The sequence below is a fragment of the Phyllobates terribilis genome, unplaced genomic scaffold, assembly GCF_046119375.1.
Source record: "Phyllobates terribilis strain yellow unplaced genomic scaffold, ASM4611937v1 Scaffold_11__3_contigs__length_659146591, whole genome shotgun sequence".
Classification (NCBI taxonomy): Eukaryota; Metazoa; Chordata; class Amphibia; order Anura; family Dendrobatidae; genus Phyllobates; species Phyllobates terribilis.
In genome coordinates this window covers 373,899,677-373,920,198 of record NW_027362771.1, presented here as the reverse complement: position 1 = coordinate 373,920,198, position 20,522 = coordinate 373,899,677, and the positions used below count along the sequence as shown (strand labels likewise).

The 20,522-nt window shown below is 43.3% G+C and overlaps 1 protein-coding gene across 1 annotated transcript in view; it reads right to left on the bottom strand.

The window, feature by feature from the left end:
- Window positions 1–20,522, bottom strand: part of LOC141166347 (threonine--tRNA ligase 1, cytoplasmic-like) — a 61,771-nt gene that overhangs the window by 10,543 nt on the left and 30,706 nt on the right. Inside the window, exons 8-20 of the mRNA XM_073652944.1 lie at window positions 13,877–14,000; window positions 12,378–12,499; window positions 12,081–12,198; window positions 10,242–10,306; window positions 8,861–8,939; window positions 8,083–8,229; window positions 7,622–7,720; window positions 4,907–5,073; window positions 2,215–2,377; window positions 1,944–2,081; window positions 1,762–1,839; window positions 1,535–1,635; window positions 1,163–1,267 (exon numbers count right to left, since the gene is read on the bottom strand). Coding sequence (XP_073509045.1) covers window positions 1,163–1,267; window positions 1,535–1,635; window positions 1,762–1,839; window positions 1,944–2,081; window positions 2,215–2,377; window positions 4,907–5,073; window positions 7,622–7,720; window positions 8,083–8,229; window positions 8,861–8,939; window positions 10,242–10,306; window positions 12,081–12,198; window positions 12,378–12,499; window positions 13,877–14,000 — 1,506 coding nt within the window. The remainder of the gene's footprint in view (window positions 1–1,162; window positions 1,268–1,534; window positions 1,636–1,761; window positions 1,840–1,943; window positions 2,082–2,214; window positions 2,378–4,906; window positions 5,074–7,621; window positions 7,721–8,082; window positions 8,230–8,860; window positions 8,940–10,241; window positions 10,307–12,080; window positions 12,199–12,377; window positions 12,500–13,876; window positions 14,001–20,522) is intronic.

Sequence of the window (20,522 nt, the reverse complement as noted above, 5' to 3'; positions counted from 1 at the left end):
TGGGGAAAAAAATACAGGCAGTTTTATTGCAGTTCAAGAAATTAACATGCAGGTTTTTTTAATTGTGATTTTTCGTATTGCAAAAAAGAAAAGTGTCTGTGCCCAAGGCCTTTATGTAGCGGAGTGGTTTTGCAAAAGGAATACAAATCCATCAAAGCTCCTGACAAGTCTCTGTGCTCACCTTCACCCACCCCTCGCTGGATTGTAAGGGCTTGGGCAGACGGCCGTAATAATCGGACGAGTGCTATACGTTGTTTTGATGGATAGCACTTAACCCCATGTTATTCTATGGGGCTGTGCACATGTCCAATTTTTTCCTCAGACACTGTTAGAGGAAGAAAAAAAAAAAAAAAAAAAAAAAAAAAAAAAAATCGCAATATACCACAGTTTGATCCGATATTCGGATCACACATGACCGTACAAGTCCACGCGTTTGAAAATCAAACTGCACTCAGACAACATCTGCGTGCAGTCTGATTTCTGCAGCCTCACAGAATGGAGAAGATGGAGACATTTTTTTTTACATCTTCTCCTCATATGAGAGAATTGGAGCACACTATGATCACACTTGCAAGATTTGCATGTGAGAGAATCTAAGGTCATCTGCACCTACCCTTAGGCATCATCCAGTCATCAGTGATTTATCTTATGAATCCAGCATTGAGCAGGGAGTTGGACCAGATGACCCCGGAGGTCCCTTCCAACTCTACCTTTCTATGTATGCAAAAAATAGTCTGAGTTTTATCAGAGATTTTGATCTGATTTTCATCAGTGCTTGTCAATGTCTTTTTTTTCCACGGTAAAATATTGCATTCGCGACCTTGATCCATGACTCCGATCAAAAATCTCACAAGTCTCCATGATTTTGTGTGGACAACTCATTGCGCAAAAATAGAGGAAATGTGAACAGCCTCATAGAACAGGTATCTATTATAGCCCATCAGTGAAAATCACAGGTAAAACTAGTATGTGAGTAACTGATGTCTGAATGCACCCTTAAGGCAACATTTAGCAAAACCACATTGACAGTATCTGTATCCAGACAGAGAAGAGCCAAAAAATTGGTAACATTATATAAATGAAAAAATAAAAATTAAACTTGTAGTACACTAATACACCAGGTTTTTATTTATATTCTCAGAGAAATTTAAAGATATCATACCACTTTCCTCCATAATTTTCACAAAGAATTGCTATCATCCGTTCCACGGATCCTAAGATGGCACGGTGAATGATGACAGGTCTGATCTTGTCATCTCCATCTTTGCTGCAGCAGAAAAAGAACAAAATCAAAACACAGAAACTCAGATCCATCCAGTGAATTTGTAAGGCTCTGTTCACATCTGTGTGTGGGAGTCTCCAGCTCAGATTCTGAGACCATGTCCTGTGTCTGTCTTCAGGCAGATTGCCAAACTCATCATTTTCACAGTTTTAATCCTATGACCGAGCTTATTGGAGGTAAAGAACAGATGTGAACATGTAGGTTTATAGCACAAATGTAAATAGTATACCAGAATAAAAAAAATACTTTTACCTTACATATGTTAAATTAAACCGTGTTGGGAGTTGGAAATCGAGCTGTATAGTTGCACACTGGTGGTATCTTCCAATGGCATCTCTGATGTTAATATCAATCTGCAATATAAGATTCAATGTAGGATTAAATTGTCCATGTGATTTAAAAGGTTGCCACAAATTAAGGAAGAAATATATTATACTGGTAAGAAACTCTACAGCAGAAATGGCCGACTCGATACTTGCCTTTGGGCCATAGAAAGCACCATCTCCTGGGTTCAATTTCCAGGGTTGTCCAAAGTTATTGAGACTGTTCTCCAGTTGCTGGAAATGGGAGAAAAAAATATATATAAAGAGAATTTCATATGGATTACCTTTCATGAACAATAAATGTGAATACCGGTAGTGACGATAACAATTAGAAATACCTTTTCAGCCTGATTCCACATCTCAATTTCTCCGAGGTAGTTGTCAGGTCTGGTTGAAAGGTGGAGTTGGAAAGTAAATCCAAACACCTCATATACCGACTGCAGGAACTGTAGGCATCCCTTCATCTCTTCTTCTATCTAGGAAGTCAGGTATTAATACTAGTATGACTGTCACTTCATTCAGGGCATGTTTGAGCGGAGCACATATTTCTATTTTCTTGATATGATACATACTTTTAATATGTGCATTACAGTCTGATCTCATTCTTACCTGTTCCATTGTGCAAAAAATGTGTGCATCATCTTGCTGAAAGCGCCTAACTCTGGTCAGGCCACTTAATGCCCCAGATAGCTCATTACGATGTAAAACACCAAAGTCTGCAAAGCGCAAAGGCAATTCTCTCCATGAGCGAGGACGATGCCCAAACATGAGACTGCAAGAGGAAACATCAATGACGAACCACAGGCAAAATACTACAAAAACGTATTATCTAGATATAGGTTTCCAGCCGAGAAGTTTATGTATCTATTTCTGCTACTTATATAACTCCAACAGATACTGTTGATGTGTGCTAGGGTTGTATAATGGGGCTGAAGAGCTTGGCCCACTCCATACATGGCGGGTGTCGGCAGTATTACACAGCTGATGCCCTCAAGTAACTGCTGTTCTGAGCTAACTCTGATCACAGAGGTTTTTATCTCTTAAGTGGGGAACATGCACACGACGAATTTCAGGTGGATATGCCCCATAACCCGCCTCAATAAACGTAAAAATGAGAGAACAGATGTATTGCAAAGTAGAAATAACTTGATGTTGTAGCAGAGCCAGGTAGGACTGTGATAAATCCTACCACTTCAGATATTGATTAGATGCACCTAACTAGATTTTTCCTAGAACCAGGGCCTGTGTTCACTAAGTGTGTCAGTCTGCTGGATGGAGCAGAGTCGAGTGTGCTGCTGATGAGTGACCAGCGAAAATGTGAGCTGTAACAGAGAGACATGCCGGGGTCTCTCTGGGTGCACACTGCATGGGTCAGCTGGGAAGGCTGAGCAGTCTGTGTGCTGGGGCTGCAGGGAACTGTGTGGAGGTTGAAAACCTGTTCAGTGTGAACTATGCTTGAGGTTGAATACTTCTATTTGGCACTGGAGCTCAGGCTTTAGGAAATATAGAGATTGGTGGGATCGGGCATTTTTTGTGTGTAAACTTTGCTCCAAGAGAAAGGACTGTAATCTGCTCGGGTGAGCCCGCACCGATATATATGTGCCTGCTAAATTAACTTATTTGCTGTGATACCTTTGTGCCGAGAAGCAATAAAACTGCACAATTGGACACAACCACATTTCCTGAGTGAACGATACCTAATGCCTACCTGAGAGGGAAACTCTACACTGTGTATATGTTCAGTCTTTCCAATCTTATCTGCTTCAGATTTTGACCGAAAACACGCCAAAAAAGATGCTTCAGAAAAAAATCACTACTACTTCCTGTAGCAAAACTCATTGGTGTCTAAAAGACATTGTGTGCACTTACTTTAGGTACTGCAGTTGCTATTGAGTCTGGCAACTAAAGGTGTTAAATGGGGGAGCACTTCATCACCCCAATGCCTCCCATGATGGGGTCGCTGGGTGCCAATAGGTTGTCATGGCATTCAGGCTCTGCCTACTTTGTACTCCTATTAAGTGCTCACTGCTACTCACATGACTGAATAAAAAATGAATAGTTACTGTTACTCTCAGGTGGGGCATGAAAGAAATAAAAGCGAATAAATGAAAAATGGCTACATCTTCAAAGGGATCAACACAAACATGCCAGTTGAACAGAAAGCCAGGTCATTATTTTAAGTGCAGTTTTGTGCCATTTTTTGTGGGGGGTTTTTCTACGCAGATTTGTCCGAAAAGTAAAGTGAATGAGAATCCTGAAGCCTCATGTACACGTTGCTTATTTTTCCTTGCAGATTTGGTGCAGATTTAAATCTGCAGCATGTCAATTCTTTTAGCGTTTTTTTGCTGCCGATTTCGCTTATACTAATGAGCGGGAAAAAATCAGCAACAAAAACGTATGTAAAAAAAAAGGAGGAAAATATACGCCTGTTTTTCCTGCCAAGAGATGCAGAAATGGTACAGAAATTTCTCCTACAAATACTTAATGTGTGAACAGAACCTTAGAGGAAACCAGAGTACCAAGCGTAAACCCACACAAACACAACTTTTAATGAATAGAGGCTTCTGCTATTATTCCTCTTTTCATCACTATATAATGTTTGCATGACTTCTAAACGATGTAAAGAACAATTACCAACAGAGTTTAATGGGACCTCCAATACATGTGGCTTCCGCCTATTTATAAATCTGAGGTATCTTACTCCAGCGGGCTTTTTGCTCTTAACAGCTGTGTAAAATGGCAGTACTGATAAATTCCCCTCATACAGCCCAATTCAAAGATTTTACGCTAGTATTCAAATGTAAAAAGCTTTGAAAAGTCGCACAATTTTGGCGCAATTTGAGGCTGCGCTAAAAATGATGCAACATTTGCTGTTCTCGAGCTATTTTCACCCAGCTCTGACAAAGTGGGTGAAGGTACGGTGGGACTGGGGTGTGGTGATCGCTGTTCGTCAAAGTCATGATGAGCGGTGAGTTTGCTACACCTCAAAATGACTCTAGCTAGGACTCAAGTAAGATTTGTGGCGCGATGCACACAGAGGTGTTCGGCACTTGTCAGATTGCTCTTCTTCATGAATCAGGAGAGTGACTCCAGACCATCACATCAAGACCGGTGTGAACAACGTCAGTCTTGATGTATCGGGTCCATAGTGGTTACAGTATATGTGTTGTGTACATTTTTCTGTATCTTGTTCACTTCACATGTAGATATACATGTATGCTACACACAAATAGTCAAATACTATGTGATCTAAACAGACAACAGAACTTTGATACTGTATTCACAGGAAAATTAAACTCACCAATGTCCAGGACAGTTCATAGGTTTCAGTGCAAACATTTCTTTTTCAACCTCAAAGGAGAACATGTTCTCACTGTAATGCTGCCAGTGACCAGACGCTTCCCATAACTTGCTATTGTAGATGTTAGGTGTTGCTACTTCTGTAAAATGTCTCAGCTGGTACTCCTCCTGTAACAGCAGTACATTGTAGCCATTAATAGACATGCACTGTACCCATAAACTTTCTGTAAGTGTGTCCTAAGCTTTCATGTCCGTAAGAATTCTATGCTATGATCTTTACTAAGGGATGAAGAAACTAAGTGAACATTTCACTAGTACTTCACTTAAAGCACTCTAGCCTTTTTCTATTTCAGCGCTGGAGTGCTGTTACTAATAGTCTCTGCACCTAACCTTCTACTTACCTGCCATCTTCAGCCCTTTCCGGCATCCCCCCGGCCACACACCACCATTTTGTGACTGCAACTTCTGCCTGACCAGAAGTCAGAGGTAATGGTCACAAGCTCTCAGCTGAGGTCACTTCTCAATGCAAGTCTATGAGAGCCAGAACAAGGTTCTCATAGACTTGCATTGAGAAGTGACCTCAGGCCGCCCAGCAAACACTGGAGCGATCCAGCAGGTTACAACCTGCTGGTGACTGATGAAGATGGAAACAGGTAAGTATAAGAGGAAACAAGTAAGTATAAGACTAAGTGCATGGATCTTACATTAGTAACACCACTCCAACACGGCTGTGAAGACCTGGGGTCTTCCATGGGCGTAACACTACTCAGACAACACAAGGTGATGGTAAAACAGCGTGGCAATACTTTACTGAACCACAAAGCGGACAATAAACATATAGAACAGACCCAGCTAATACCCAAGATGGTACAATATTACACAGTCTCACCCTTAAGCAGGCCCACCTGGGATAGAACAGCTGAGACTTTGGAGACTTCCAGGGCTGACTACCTCAACAAGTGGCCCCCCGCTTCTGGTGGGCTCCCACGGAGAGAAGGTCGCGGCAAGCTTAGGAAGCTAGCAGTCCATCAAGGTACAAGGCCAGGAGAACAGAGGGTTCCAACCTGGCCTCTCCGAGAGATTCCATGTAGCCAGATAACCGGCAGGTCCCAATCTGGCTTCTCCGAATGTCTCCGTGGGATGCAGGCGACCGGTGGGTCCCTCCTGGCAACCCAAACAACATATCAATGGGGCCAGGTGACTTATTTGTCCCAACCCTGGTCTCCCCAAAATGTATCCATGTCTCTCTGATGGTTAATGGAGCAGACCCGAATCTTTCCAGTCAGGGCCATACCCTTAGCCTAGAATCATATAGAATCAAATCTATGTCTCTTTGGGTAATGCCATCTACTGTCCTGAAGGAGGTCTCTCATTCTCCTTGTAAAGTCTTTCTGATGCTCCTTGATTCTGCTTCCCAAGTCTGACAGCTACAAAAACTCATGTCCCTTCTGCTTCTCTGGGCACAGCCCCCTGAATGGCGGAACTCCTCTCACCACCCCCCACCCCCCCGCCAAAGAAAACAACAACTAAGTTTGCAACAGTGGAGGTATCCTTTTCAGGTCGACCACATCACCTGTGTCTACATGTCAGACTCCCTGTCGTGAAAGCTTTGCCCCATCTTCTTTCAACACTTACACGATATTTGAACAATGGTTAGAGACTCCTGAGATACTAATGAGATTAGTGGAATGCTGGACACTTTACAAGCTAAATTAGTGTACATAAACTGATGAGAAAGCAGAACATTAATAAAACACAGCCAGCAATCTCTAATAAAACACAATACTGTATTTCTCTTGGATTAACAAATCTAATTGTCTGGCTTATTAAGATTTTGAAGTTGTATCGTCACAACGCCCATAAAAAAAAAGCTGGAGTGCTGCTTTAAATGGATTGCAGTTATGTCACATACGTGGTTGGTGCATTAAAAGCCAAAGTAACCTCTTGACATGCAGTACACACCAACATACCCATGCACCACTAAAAAAAAAAAAAAAAAAAGTTTTAGGCATGGTAAGACAGGATTCTGCAAGCACCCAAAATGTATTGCTAATTATGATTGACTGCACTGTCATATCTCGGGGTAGACATATTGAATGTATACATGTATGCCAGTGTTCTATCTTACTGCATATCAGCATCAACGCCGAGCCTAACGACTGGCTGCAGTGGTCACATGCCATGCAGTAATAATGTCACTGCTGCAGTCTGACAAAGACTAGTAGAAGCAGTAAAGAGGCATTGCATTTTTACATGGAGCAAACAGATAGTGCTCAAATCTTTGTGGGGAATTGCTGCAAGTTTTAGTACTTAGTGAAAACACTAGACTTAACATTCCATTCATAGCATATTTTTGCTAGTCTGCACCATATCAATAAGCACAGACCCCCTGCCTCCTAATCACAATGGTCAACAGGGTGCTGCCTGCTTTGGCTTGACTGTATATATTTTCACATCTATTAATTCTGCTGATGCCAGTGCCACACACAAAAGGAGGAAGCACCATTACAACAGGTGGGGTCTTGGTTCTTGTACAGCCATCAGTGACATCTTTGCACATTTATCAGATATACAAAAGGTGTGCATATCCTTTAATCACCATGCTAAGTGACAGAGGAGACGGAGATGTGTCTTCATCTTTAACCACATTACACATTTTATGCTTTTTTTGGTTACAGAAAATATAACTTAAAATAACTCCAAACGCTGCTCTAACCTTGATAAAGTCAATCAGCGTGTTATAGATATAAGCCCCCCGGGGTAAAAAGAAGCAGCTCCCTGGGCTCAGCTCATGGAAAAAGAACAGCTCTTGGTCCTGAAAGCAAAGGAAAATGCACCATTAGAAGATGGTAACATTTAATAAGCAAAGGTCATTTTATGAACACATTATGTAATTCTGCATATTTCTGCCTGTATTACTATGTATAAAAAAAATTGTATTGTACATGTAAGCTGATCCTCACATAGCCCCCTCATAATCAGGAGACACTTGTGTAATAGATGAAAACTAGGAAATTGCTCACAATGTGTACTTATGCTTTATATTTGTGGGTTTTGTTTGCAGCAAACCTGATCTATTTTACTATATGTATTTATCTACAAACCAATACATAAAACATGCTACAACTACCATGTCCTTTCACGGAGTTTCCACTTCTTAATAAGAGAAATACACACCTTTCCAATCTTTCTATGATCTCTGTTCTTAGCTTCTTCCTGGAATTTCTCCCACTCCTTCATTAGCTTATTATCAGGAAAGGAAATCCCATATATCCTCTGCAATGTTTCCATGTCAGCTTTCCCTTCCCAATACGTAGAAGAATTCTACAAGATTATAGTAAGATGGTAATGAAAAACTATCACATAATATAGAATAAGATATTTAGATTTGAGTCTGCAGTTATCAATCAACCAGATATGGGCAGAAGTACTTAAATGTATAGACAAAGGAGAGGTCCCTGTGGAGTTAAAGGGGTTTTCCAGTGCCGTCCACATCGGAAGTGAGCAGAGCTGATGACGTCACGACTTGCAAACCAGCAGAGATAAATGTATGATCAGCAGGTGGCAGGTGTTGTGCACATGTCCTATCCTTTAGCATAAGACATGTGCATGATACCTGCCGATCTTGCACGTCTTGGCAGGCGAGCAGGTTTGTTACGTCATTAGCACTGAAGTGAGCTCCAGATAACCACCTTAATGGCTATGTACACATTCACACAGCTGGGTTTTCTGTTGCTTCTGCCATAGATCAGAAAGCACATTATTCCTGTGTGTGTTGTCTCACAGCAGGCGGGGGTGAAAGCCTTTACATAAATTATAAACTAATCAGTCAGGTGAATGATATTAGCAGTAACACTACAAGCAGCAGAAAGGAGAGAGAAAAATATAATTGTAAAAAAAATATATATAATCTGCACATATGATGCAAAAACCTATATCAAGCCTCATGATGTACCTTGTATATTTTCATGGCTTTAATCTTCCCTGTGTGCCGCACATGGGGTCCTCTACACAGGTCAATGAGAGGACCACACCTAGGTGAGAACAGAGGGAATTAGGGATTGCCTAGTGAGAGACAACAGTAACGTACAGCAAACTATTGTGGATGAGATGACAAAGTTTAATAGAAAGATTATTTTCTTGTAAAAAGACAAAAAAACTAAAAAGGAGCTTCTTCCCGCCCGCTGCCCTGGATTGACAGGTCTCTTTCTATACTTGCATGTAGGCATACACCTGTCAATCCAGGTCAGCGGACGGGAAGAAGCTGCCGGGGACCCGCTGTCTGATTTATCTTCAACGCAGCTCAGTCATCAGCATCTATTAAAAGTATGTTAGTCTCTGAAATGATGCAGTATTTCAGAGAAACATACATTGCTGTGATCATACAGCCAGTGCCTGATACATGCTGCCCATGGATTGCGTAGCATGTAAGAGCTGACAGGTTCCCTATAGGGCAGGTACAGATGACCATATGTTCTTCATCTGAGAAAAACAGTCCAATTAAGCCAATTACACTCAGATCACAGTGGGATCTGTTTTTCTTGGATATGGAGAATGAAAAAAAAAAAAATGACAGTTTCTTCATTCAGTCTGTCCATGAAAATCAGACCATAGTCTGACGTCATCCGAGTGCGGTCCGGTGTCTTGCACGGACCCATAGTCATGAATGGGCAAGTGCCATCTGATTACCGGAGGTGCATGCTGCCATTTTTTTAAAGGGAAAAGAAAAAAATAAATAAATACTGGAAGTGCACTGCCTCATTGAATAACATTGGTCCGAGAGCAAGCCGATGTTTTCACAAATCGCACACGGACTGAAACTACGGTTGTCTGTGCGAGCCCTTAAACATAAATGTTAAGAATGCAGAAGCGGCTCTCTGATTCGTGATGCAGGCTGCATGAATCAGTTGACAGGTTCACTTTAAATTTGGAGGAAAGCAGTAATTTTTTGTATTTACTGAAAATAAAAACCTAGACACCCATAGGGGATGCAATAAATCAATGTAAAAGAGGAATTTCTGACTTTATTCAATGAAACTATGATGCAAAAAGCTTATAGGAAAGAAATCAAACATCTTCTGGCATCTGAGATTCTAAAATGAATCATCTCCATATATTTCATACATCCTTCATATCTGCTAATAATCACATCCACACATATTGGCACTGGCTATTCCAGCCTTGTGTGATCTGAACATCATCTGCCTTATACATGGCTGTCCCTACAGCACTATTAGCTTGCTCTTCTGTGAATAGTGGGAATACAACCAGTGTCTATATAAAGCTACTGGGAGCTGTAAGGTCTGTGGCTCCAGTAACAATGCGCTTTCACCTACCTGTATACTGTAGTGGTCGGCGTATCGACTTTTTCATTTAAGATTCGGCACTTAAATTTGTTGTACTAAACAAGAGAAAAAAAAAAAAGTTAAATATGACAATCAACAATGAAATGATAATAATTAGTACCAGCAAAAACTGGGGATAGGTGGGGTTTACATTCAACCAGATTCCATTTATCGTATTTAGAAGTTTTGTTGTTTTTTTGTTTTTTTTTAAATGATCCATTTGCTTTGGGCGATTCTGTCTGCAAATATTTTTAAAATAGAGATCTACAGTACAACAAGAGAACTTGGTGCATTAGAAGCCATATATCATTGCATTTGTGCTCACAATTTTTCAACATTTTCTACCTACTCTAAACCTATTAATGTTTTATGCCATTTAACAAAATATTTTTACGGCTCTTAAAAAATGTTGTGAAGAGAGCACGTAGTTAACCATTTGTGGTGAAGTACAACATATTTAGGAATTCATTGCTACAGGAACGTTGAAAAAAAAAGATGCATATTCTAGCGAAGTCGCTGAAACGTTATTATCATTATATACCACGAGATTGAATGCACTTATAATCACTTTACTTACTGCTAGACCCTGATGACTCAAAGCAGTGACAGATTGTTGATGAAGCACGTAGGGCTGACTCTCTAAGATGCCGATATCTGCTATGGATCTTAGTATGATTGGTGTCCACTACGATTAGTGGTCACTGAGGGAGAGTCCATTGGGACTAAAAGGATCACTCTAAGTCCATTGTGACCAATAAAATCAGTGACCTTATAGGGTGCTAAGATCTGATGACATCACTTGGTACCCACATCAACAAGTGGCTACTATTAATATCTAAGTAGTGATGTGAAGTATTGATCCCTCAATAGACAATTAGAATCAGCAAAAAATCTATTTGCTGTCACAGATTAACAGCAACAATAAGGGTGGTTAGTTTATATATTTATCTTGCCCTTTGAGAGAAAATATGTATATAATTTGGCGTTGGTTTGTGTCTGTGGTTTTAATATAAATAAATATTAAAAGTTATATTTTATGTATTACCCCAATTGGATTTGACAGTGAATAAAGTAACTAATTATTGGAGATGCTTCCATATCAATATACTGTGAAAATTAAGTATAAATCACTGTGTACTTACAATTGCTCATTTTGCTTTTCTACCCAGTTAATTATTCTCTCCATGTAGAAACAGGAAGTCTCATTTCCACACATAAAACATTCCCCTCTTCACCTCCTGCCCCAGCTGTTTCCCCTCCTTCCCCCTGCCAATAACTGTTGCAGTGACAAATGACTTATACAGGGAAAATTGACCTCCTGTTTCTACCTAGAGGTTAGAAGGATTCAGCTAGTCTGTTTTTAATCACCTGAAGTCATAGACCTAATGGAAAAGAGAAGAATTAGCTGGGCAGAAAAGCAAAATGAGCAATTGTAAGCACACAGTACAATATAATATGATGACTGAAATATATTAAGAGGATAAAAACTTTGATGGGAGGAGTGCTTCTTTAATGAATCTGTGCGGTATGAATGCATATTATAGCACTCTATAGCAATCTATAAGCCCATAGTATTTTTCAGTGTACTCCCAGTTTCATAAGAATGTCTTTTCTCACAAATTAATCCAAGTGGGAAAAGATACATATATAATAATAATTATGCTCTTATTACAGGATTGTACAAAATAAAAATATTGTGGCAAATGGATTGCCCATGTCCCTGCAAAACAGACCCATAGGGACTCCATATGCCATTATACAAGTAAATGCAGTACACTGGCAATTACAAATTATGCTGTGCGCCATCCATACGTCTCCAGTCCACTTTACCTTAAACATTTCCAGGAGCAGCTCTTTACTGACTTCCAGCCTTTCAAAAGGCTGCTTCTCCTTAATGATGCTTTTACACATATTCTCCAAGACAGGAAACTCATTGCTAGACACCCCTCTACTCACAAACATATACAGGGTTAATCGCGATTAAAATGACTTTTTTTAGCAAATCTTTATAAGGTAATATGTGGCATAGTTACTGATATTTTTTTTACATAAGTTACAGTAATGTGCTCTCTATACCAGTAAGTCAAAATTTCCCATATATTGTACAATTGTAGAGAAATTAGTTACCTTTCTTCTAAGTACATATCATAATAGAAGCCATTTTCGATAGGCGGACCGTAGCACAAGCAGCCTCCATAGTAGTTCTCCATGGTCTCCCCTAGAATATGGGCACTAGAGTGCCAGTAAACCTGCAGGTTTGCAAGAAACATGTAGTTAGAAAAGCTTCCAATAACTAGGAGAGCTGACACGCTCTGAGCTCACAAGCCGCTGAAGCCTTTCTGGATTTTGCAGAGGATTTTCATGGGAGAAGCCAAAGAGCCCCCTATTCCATCCATCACTAATGTTCCATTCACTAGCATTGTACTGCACTCCTGGGGGCAATTGGGGGGCTTTAATTCTACATTGAATAACTAAAAACAAATTATGTAAAAGGCAAACTTAGCCCCAAAAAACATTTTTTGCACAATCATGGGTCACAGGCCAATGAGTAAATAGCAGGAGAATCTGTGCCGCTGTTGAAAACAATAAGGTTATAGAAAAGGGGTGCACAACCTGTACCCCGGGGACCATAAGCATCCAGCAATGCCATTCTGTGTGGCCCCCCAACCATCAGGTCACATACACAATTGCCTGTTTGGCAGCTTCAATGTAGTTCCCATATAAAAGAAGAGGGGTGGTACTTGGCCATCTTTGTCTCCTCCATAAATATTTGGAGAATGGCATCCCTTGACCTTTGTTTGGCCAGGAAAGTGTATAAGCTCTACAGGTGGGCATCAATGCACATATTCCTCTCCACTGTAGTTTATGGCAGCTGAGTTTACAATGCAGAGCCACGTGCACTTACCTTCTCTCTGGAACGCTAACTAGGTGAACAGGAACCCCAATTCTTCCCAAATGCACAGGTTTCACTGGCTTTTATCCATTAGGCATTTAAGGCATTCACTTTTACTATGCCAGAAATGTCTCAGATGGTAATACCCCTATAAGTTTTATTACAGCCCTTGAGAATGATTCAATAGGACAATATGGCCAAAAAATTGTACATGCCTGTTCCAGAGTATAGTCCATTTGCAATAACACAAACTTGCAATAATTTAAAGGGAACCTATCACCAAGTTTTTCCCATATTTCCTACGGCCACCACCTTTCAGTGCCACCTGACATTTTAAAATGCTGTATATATGAAACTAATTCGCCCTGCAAGGCAAAAAATGGACGCCTGCACAGGAGCACAATGCTGTATACTGTGTGGATGACGTAGGATGCGTCATCCACACGAAACAGAAGTAGGACGGCAAGAAGAGAGGAGGCACCAAATGAAAGACCAGTGATGCCCATCGGAACGGATCGCCCCGCAGGCAAGTATAATAAAATGTGTTTTTTTTTTTTCGCTTTGCAGTGTGAATTGGAGTAACATATACTGCATTTTAGAATGCAGTCACATGGGGCTGAAAAGTAGTGGCCGTAGGTTATATGGGAAAAACCTGATGACAGGTTCCCTTTAACAATGTCTTTTTTTTTTATTTATTTATTTTAACACTACTGTATATTGATCTGCAACTTACAGCTTGAGCCTCTTCTCTGTCAAATGTCATCAATTCTAAAGTGCAGTCTCCTTCTAGCGGTCGATCGAGATCCCAGAGCTCAGCATTTACCTTGGCTATAACAGTATTGTCTGCCAATCCACGACTGAAAGACAAGAAGATTTCACTGGTGTGCTACTGTCAGGGTAAAAGAGAATATATATATTTGTAACTTTTATATTTTTGTAACTTTTATACGCTTTTTTGCTAATGTACTAACCACCATTTTGTGTCATATAACAATAAGCTTTCCTTGCTACGTAATTACTCAAATCGAAACTTAAACTAAGACATTTCCAGTGTTGCCAAGACATTTCAGAGAAACGAAACAAGATTATAAGCTGACGGCTGCAATATCTGCCCAGAGACTGAGATAAGGAGATGTGGACCAATCAGGAGTGGCCAGACACTGGACTTTCATTGTTTAACCCGCCCCGGACAACCCCTTTTCCCTCCCATTATGTAGTGTATTTAGATTTGTGTATGTAAAAATAAACGCAGAACAATGCTGAGGAGGTTGACTGTAGTAGTCTTCTGAGCATGCTCTGAGCTTGAACCAGCTTGTTGTCTGACTCATTCTTTGAATGGTTGACCCATGCTCATAGTTTGAATTTGGAGTGACTGGAGGACGAGTGGAATGTCATCACGACCCCCACAAATGGCGCTCAACGTGCGGCGTGGCTAGCGGTACGCCGCCCTCCCGGACCCATATTGCTGACTTCCCTGGTGGTGACCGCGGTGGCTGAATTTGAGGCCTGATCAACCTCCATCGAACACGGTAAGTTGAGATGTATTTTATATGTCTCACTTGCCTGTGTGTCAGCCGCAGCAGTTCCTGTTGGGATTGTCAGGTTGGATCTGGGTGGGTGACCGGTCGAGTGGTGAGACCTTGGGCGTCCCGCACCACGTCCTGAACCAGCAAGTGTTAAAACGAGTGACGTCGCATGCCTGCGCGTGCTCGTGTGCACACCACCTCCTCCTCCCCCGGTCACTGTACTTTTCTTAGATAGCTGCCTCCCGTAACTGATAGTCAAGGTTACAAAGCATTCCTGAATTGTAGTGTAAGGGAGAAAGAATCTGTGACGAATTGAGGTGTGCTCTTCGTCTAACACAGAGACTGCTGTTAAGTCAAGGTTAGGAAACAGTGTATCGAGGTGTCTCTACACTGTCGGGTGGTACCGTGGTAGGAAAGCAGATAGATTGAGGTGTCTCTCTATCTAAACAGTGTATCGAGGTGTCTCTACACTGTCGGGTGGTACCGTGGTAGGAAAGGAGATAGATCGAGGCGTCTCTCTATCTCATCAGTGTATCGAGGTGTCTCTACACTGACGGGTGGTGACCTGTAGTCAGGGTGCCGTGGTGAGTCGCACTGTAAAGTCGCCATTCAAGGCTAGGAAAGGAGTTAGATTGAGGTGTCTCTCTATCTCAACAGTGTATCGAGGTGTCTCTACACTGAGGAGTGGCGACCTGTCGGCTGCACCAGTGATCTGAGTCGCGACAGATCATTGCATTCTATAAGAAAATGTTGTGTATATTCAAATTTGAAAGATTTCGTAAGTTGCGGAATGCTGCTGTAGGAGTTAAGCCAATTAGTGGAGTTACAGGAAGGCAAGAAGGCAAGAAGAATGTTAGGAATTTGTAGAATATGATAAGCTTATGAATGTGTTACACAGAAGTTGGGAAAGTTGGGTGAGGATTTCTGCAAGCACATTTTAGAGTAGATGATGCAGGGGGGGGACAGAGAATGCCGAGCCTTTGTTCGGATACATGAAAGCTACAGAATGTGATTTGTTATGTGACCCTAAATTGGCCGTAACCCCGTTGATGCCTGTCACTACACCGAGCCTTCAGCCACCGCCCTATAATGGTGCCAACAACAAATCACCGGAGGGGTGGACGTGTCGGGTGTGTGGAGAGCAAAACCCACTCTGGGCGGGCCGCCCATGGCACGATGCCCAGCCTGCCCCCAAGAACAATCCCACCCCCACTCCCCCCTCCTCCCTCCAACGGCCATCTTACTACACCTTTTCCTGCCTCCAAGAATAATCCCACTTCCATTTTAACTCCTCCCTCCCACGGCCATCTTGCTACACCTCTTACTTGTTGTGGGAGGCCCGGAAAGCCCCAATCCAGCCTATATCCACTACTAGATCCGTCCGGTGCATATTACCAGCCACCAGCACAGGTGGAAAAGCCCGTAGTCCCAGAGCACCCATCTGAAACTAATGTGATACCCTCTGCTCCAGTCCACGATGCTGAGACGCTTCCCCTGTTTCCTATGGGAGTCACCCACAACCCTGGGGATATCCTCCTCAACCCCCCCCAGAATTTCAGGCCAGACTGCTCTCCCTCCGCCAACATACTGTTACTCAAGACGATACGGAGCCAGATGAGGGATGGGCTCAAGATACTCCAGCCCCCCCCCCTTTACCCCATACGTTTCCTATGGCATCCTCCGCCCCACATTCATTGCCCATACTCCGGCCCTTGCTCCAAGCAACTGCTGAAAGAGCACCACCCCCCCAGCCCCTCAGAAGTCTGGGACCCCTGCCGCTCCCGGAACCTAGTAGACCCATCAGGACACCCTGTCACTCTGTCAATAGGCTATGGTGACATCCTTACATATCGGGTGGGGGCCATAGCCAACCCTGCAAACACCTGTATGAGCCATGTTGGAGGATTGGTTCGTAAAATTGCCCTTGCTGCTGGTTCTACTCTGGCTGCAGAATGCCAGGCTCACTTAGCCGAAAATGGAGAGCTTTCAAAAGGCCATGGTTTCCACAAAAGCAGGATCCCTTAGTACGTATGAATCCGGCCTAGAATACATGAAACAGTTAAAAGCCTGGGCTCAGGATCGCTTGTCAGATCAAGCTGGGTCTGTACAAGATGTTCAACAAGACCCTGATGAATCTGTGGAAAGATATGCTGCAAGACTCAGCATGCATTTTGAGGATCTTGGATACAGTCCTCACGTCAAGATGCAGGCCGCCCTGTTGGTTCAGGCCCTAGTAGATGGCCTACAAGACGCTCTCAGAGATGAAGTCCTGAGAGTACGGCCCGAGATTCGTTCTTCTTCTTTCAACGACGCGGTGGATATCGTTAAAGCTTTCCAAAAAGCCATGCTAAAAATGGAAAAGGATACTAAGCCAAGGAAGAAAGCCGCTCCTGCCATGCTATATCAAGCTCAAGAAAGCTACCCACCCCCTGGCAACCAACATGGAATCAAGTGGGTAATGGTTAAAGGCACAGGTGATGATACTCCTCCCACATATAGAAAACAAGACAGAAGAGATGACAAGGGATCATCTAGAAACAGGAGACAATCTCGTGATTCTGAAGGACGAATGTTGTGTTGGGAGTGTGGTAGCCTTGACCACATCCTCAGAGACTGTCACTTTACAGGTGGACACTGGGGCGGCCACATCTGTCATTTCCTCTGCACAGCTCCCTCCTTCTGTATCCCTATCACCGGATACCCTCACCTGTGTTGGGGTGGAAGGCCAACATATTTCCTCTCCACCCACAGTCCCTGTGTCTGCAGGACCGTTCACCGGAGTACTCACAAGATTCTTGGTCTCTGAAACTTGTCCTGTCAATCTGTTGGGAACCGATCTCTTAGAGCGAATGAAGGCAACAATTACCTTCGGAAACCATGGTATGGAGCTTCTTTTGCGGGACCCTCATTCCGAACAAGGGACTGAAGACCACTGTGTTTTTAAAGCCTTCCCTCTCATGATGATAACCATACAACCTCACAGTTCCCTCACTCTCTGTGGTCCAGTGGGCCAGAGGACGTCGGCCTCCTGCAGGTTCCCCCGGTCCGAGTACACCTCAAGCCTGGACACAGGTATCCACGGTTGCCACAATACCCCCTCAAGGCTGCACAAGAACAAAGCTTGGGTACCCAAATCGTTTCCCTCCTGGAATCAGGAGTCCTTGTCAGATGTGTATCTCCATGCAATACACCCCTCTTTCCTGTAAAAAAGAAAACCGTTCCGGGAGAGTCTCCAAGATACCAGTTGGTTCAGGATCTCAGAGCCGTCAATGCAGCTACCATTTTAGAAACTCCAGTGGTACCCAACCCAAACACCCTTTTGTCTCAGGTGCCTCCAACGGCCACCTTGTTTACGGTGTTAGATCTGGCCAACGCCTTCTTCAGTATACCCTTACATGAAGATTCGTGGTTTCTTTCTGCCTTCACCTTTCAAGGAGCACAGCTTATATGGACCAGGACTCCGCAAAGAGCCCAGAACTCTCCTAACCAATTCACTCATTCTATGAAGTCTATTCTGGAGCCATGGGTTCAAGAGAACCCTCAGGTCACCCTTCTACGGTATGTGGATGATCTTTTACTCTGTGGCACTGAAGAAAATTTGCCAGAGATGTCAGAATCCCTTCTCTGGTTTCTTCACTCAGCTAACTGTAAAGTCTCGAAAGGCGAAGTCCAATGGTGTCTGCCCAAGGTCATTTTCCTCGGACATTGTATATCACAAGGTGCTAGACATCTGACTGAAGAAAGAAAGCAAGCGATCATGGATATCACCTTCCCAACCACCTATTCCGCTATGCAGACTTTCCTTGGCCTCATCACTTACTGCAGGCAATGGATCCCTGATGCCTCAAAGCTCATGCAACCTCTGTACGACTGTCTCAAGAATGAAGGCTCAGTTTGGCTTCATGCTGAAGATCCACGTGTTTCTCATCAACACAGACTATGTTTTGACCGCCTTAAACAGGCTGTTGTCTCTGCCCCGGCCTTGGGCTTACTAGACTATACTCAGCCATTTCATCTTTTTGCCTCGGAATCGGAAGGTCATGCCTCTGGAGTTCTAGCACAACGCTATGATCATAAGTATCGGCCTTTAGGCTACTACTCAGCCCGCCTGGACCCTGTCGCCCGAACTGCCCCCATGTGCCTTAAGGCGGTCCACGCTGCTCACATCCTCCTTGACAAGTCAGCTGATATCGTCCTTGGACATGATCTAGTTATACAGGCCGGTCATGATCTCTCAGCTGTTCTGCAACAAACATTTCCGAAACATCTCACCAACCAAAGACACCTGCGTCTGCAGTGTTCCCTATTGTTGCCCTCCAATATAACATTTACCAGATGTCTGACTATCAATCCTGCCACTTTGCTTCCACCTTCTAGGGGGGAAGGTGAAGAGGGTGAAGGTCCATTGGTGGAACCTCATGATTGTATAAAAATTTTGCAGGAAGAGACTTCTGCTCCAGAGAATATGGTGGCACATCCGCTCGCAGACCCTCAAGGGAAGTTCCACACGGGATATGCTGTCACAACAGACCTAACAGTCCTCAAGGCTGAAGCTCTACCACCATACATGTCTGCACAAGAAGCTGAACTTGTGGCTTTCACAGAGGCCTGCCACCTGGCAGCAGGAACAAAGGCGAATATATATATATATATACCGATTCCAGGTATGGACATGGAATTTGCAACGATTTTGGACTTTTGTGGAAGTCTAGAGGATTCATCACAGCTGCAGGTACACCAGTGAAACATGCCTCATGGATTAAGGCCCTAATGAAGGCCCTGGAACTACCCATTCAGGTTGCTGTTATGAAGGTCAAGGCTCATGGAAGACTAGAATCCAGAGAAGCCAGGGGCAACCACCTAGCTGACCAAGCAGCCAAGACTGCAGCAGTGGAGAATGTGTCATCAAAGTGGCAGGAAAAGGAAGAAGAGATAGGAGAAACCCTGCAAACCGTAGCTGTGGCGCTCACTAGAGCAAGAGCCAAAGAACAGCCGGCGGAAGACCATACAAGTCCAGCGGAGACACGAGTGGAATCCAGGGGGGTCAGGATGCCTAAAGAAAAATTGTGTGAGGAACAAAGGAAGACCCCCCACTGAAGAAGTCAAGCAATGGAAAGCGGCAGGAGCCGTGCTGGCAGGTCGCAAAGATTCAAAGGTCAACTCGACTCTTTACCAAGTGGATGGGAAGCCTTGCTTGCCTAGACGCATGTACTCAGCTGTGGCAGCATGGGCTCACGGGCCTACACACAGAGGAAAGAATCAAGCCTTGGCATGTATCAAGAAACTGTATTTTGCACCCGGAATCTCTTCCACTGTGACTGCGTACTCAAAATCCTGCTCTGTCTGCGCTACCTGCAACCCAACGTGTATGGCACGGGTCCCTCTCCAACACCTGGCTAAACCAGACTACCCTTGGCAGAGAATACAAGTCGACCATATCCAAATGCCTAAAGCAAGAAAATAGGAGTACGTTTTGGTAGCCGTGGATATGTTCTCAGCCTGGCCCGAGGCCTACCCGGTCGTCAACATGACTGCTAAAGTCACAGCCAGGAAACTGATCACCGAAATTGCCTGCAGATTTGGAGTTCCCCAAGTCATAGAATCGGATCAAGGACCAGCTTTCACAGCAAATATCTACGAAGAACTCTGGAACATGTTGGGAACAGATTTGGGCCTCCACACTCCATACCATCCTGCCAGTTCAGGCAAAGTGGAGAGAATGAATTCCACCCTCAAGACCCAGCTCTTGAAAATGACCTAAGATCATCCCCTCCCCTGGCCCGACCTACTCCCCATAGTATTGTATTATATCACACACACTCCTCAGGCCAAACATGGGCTGACTCCCTATAA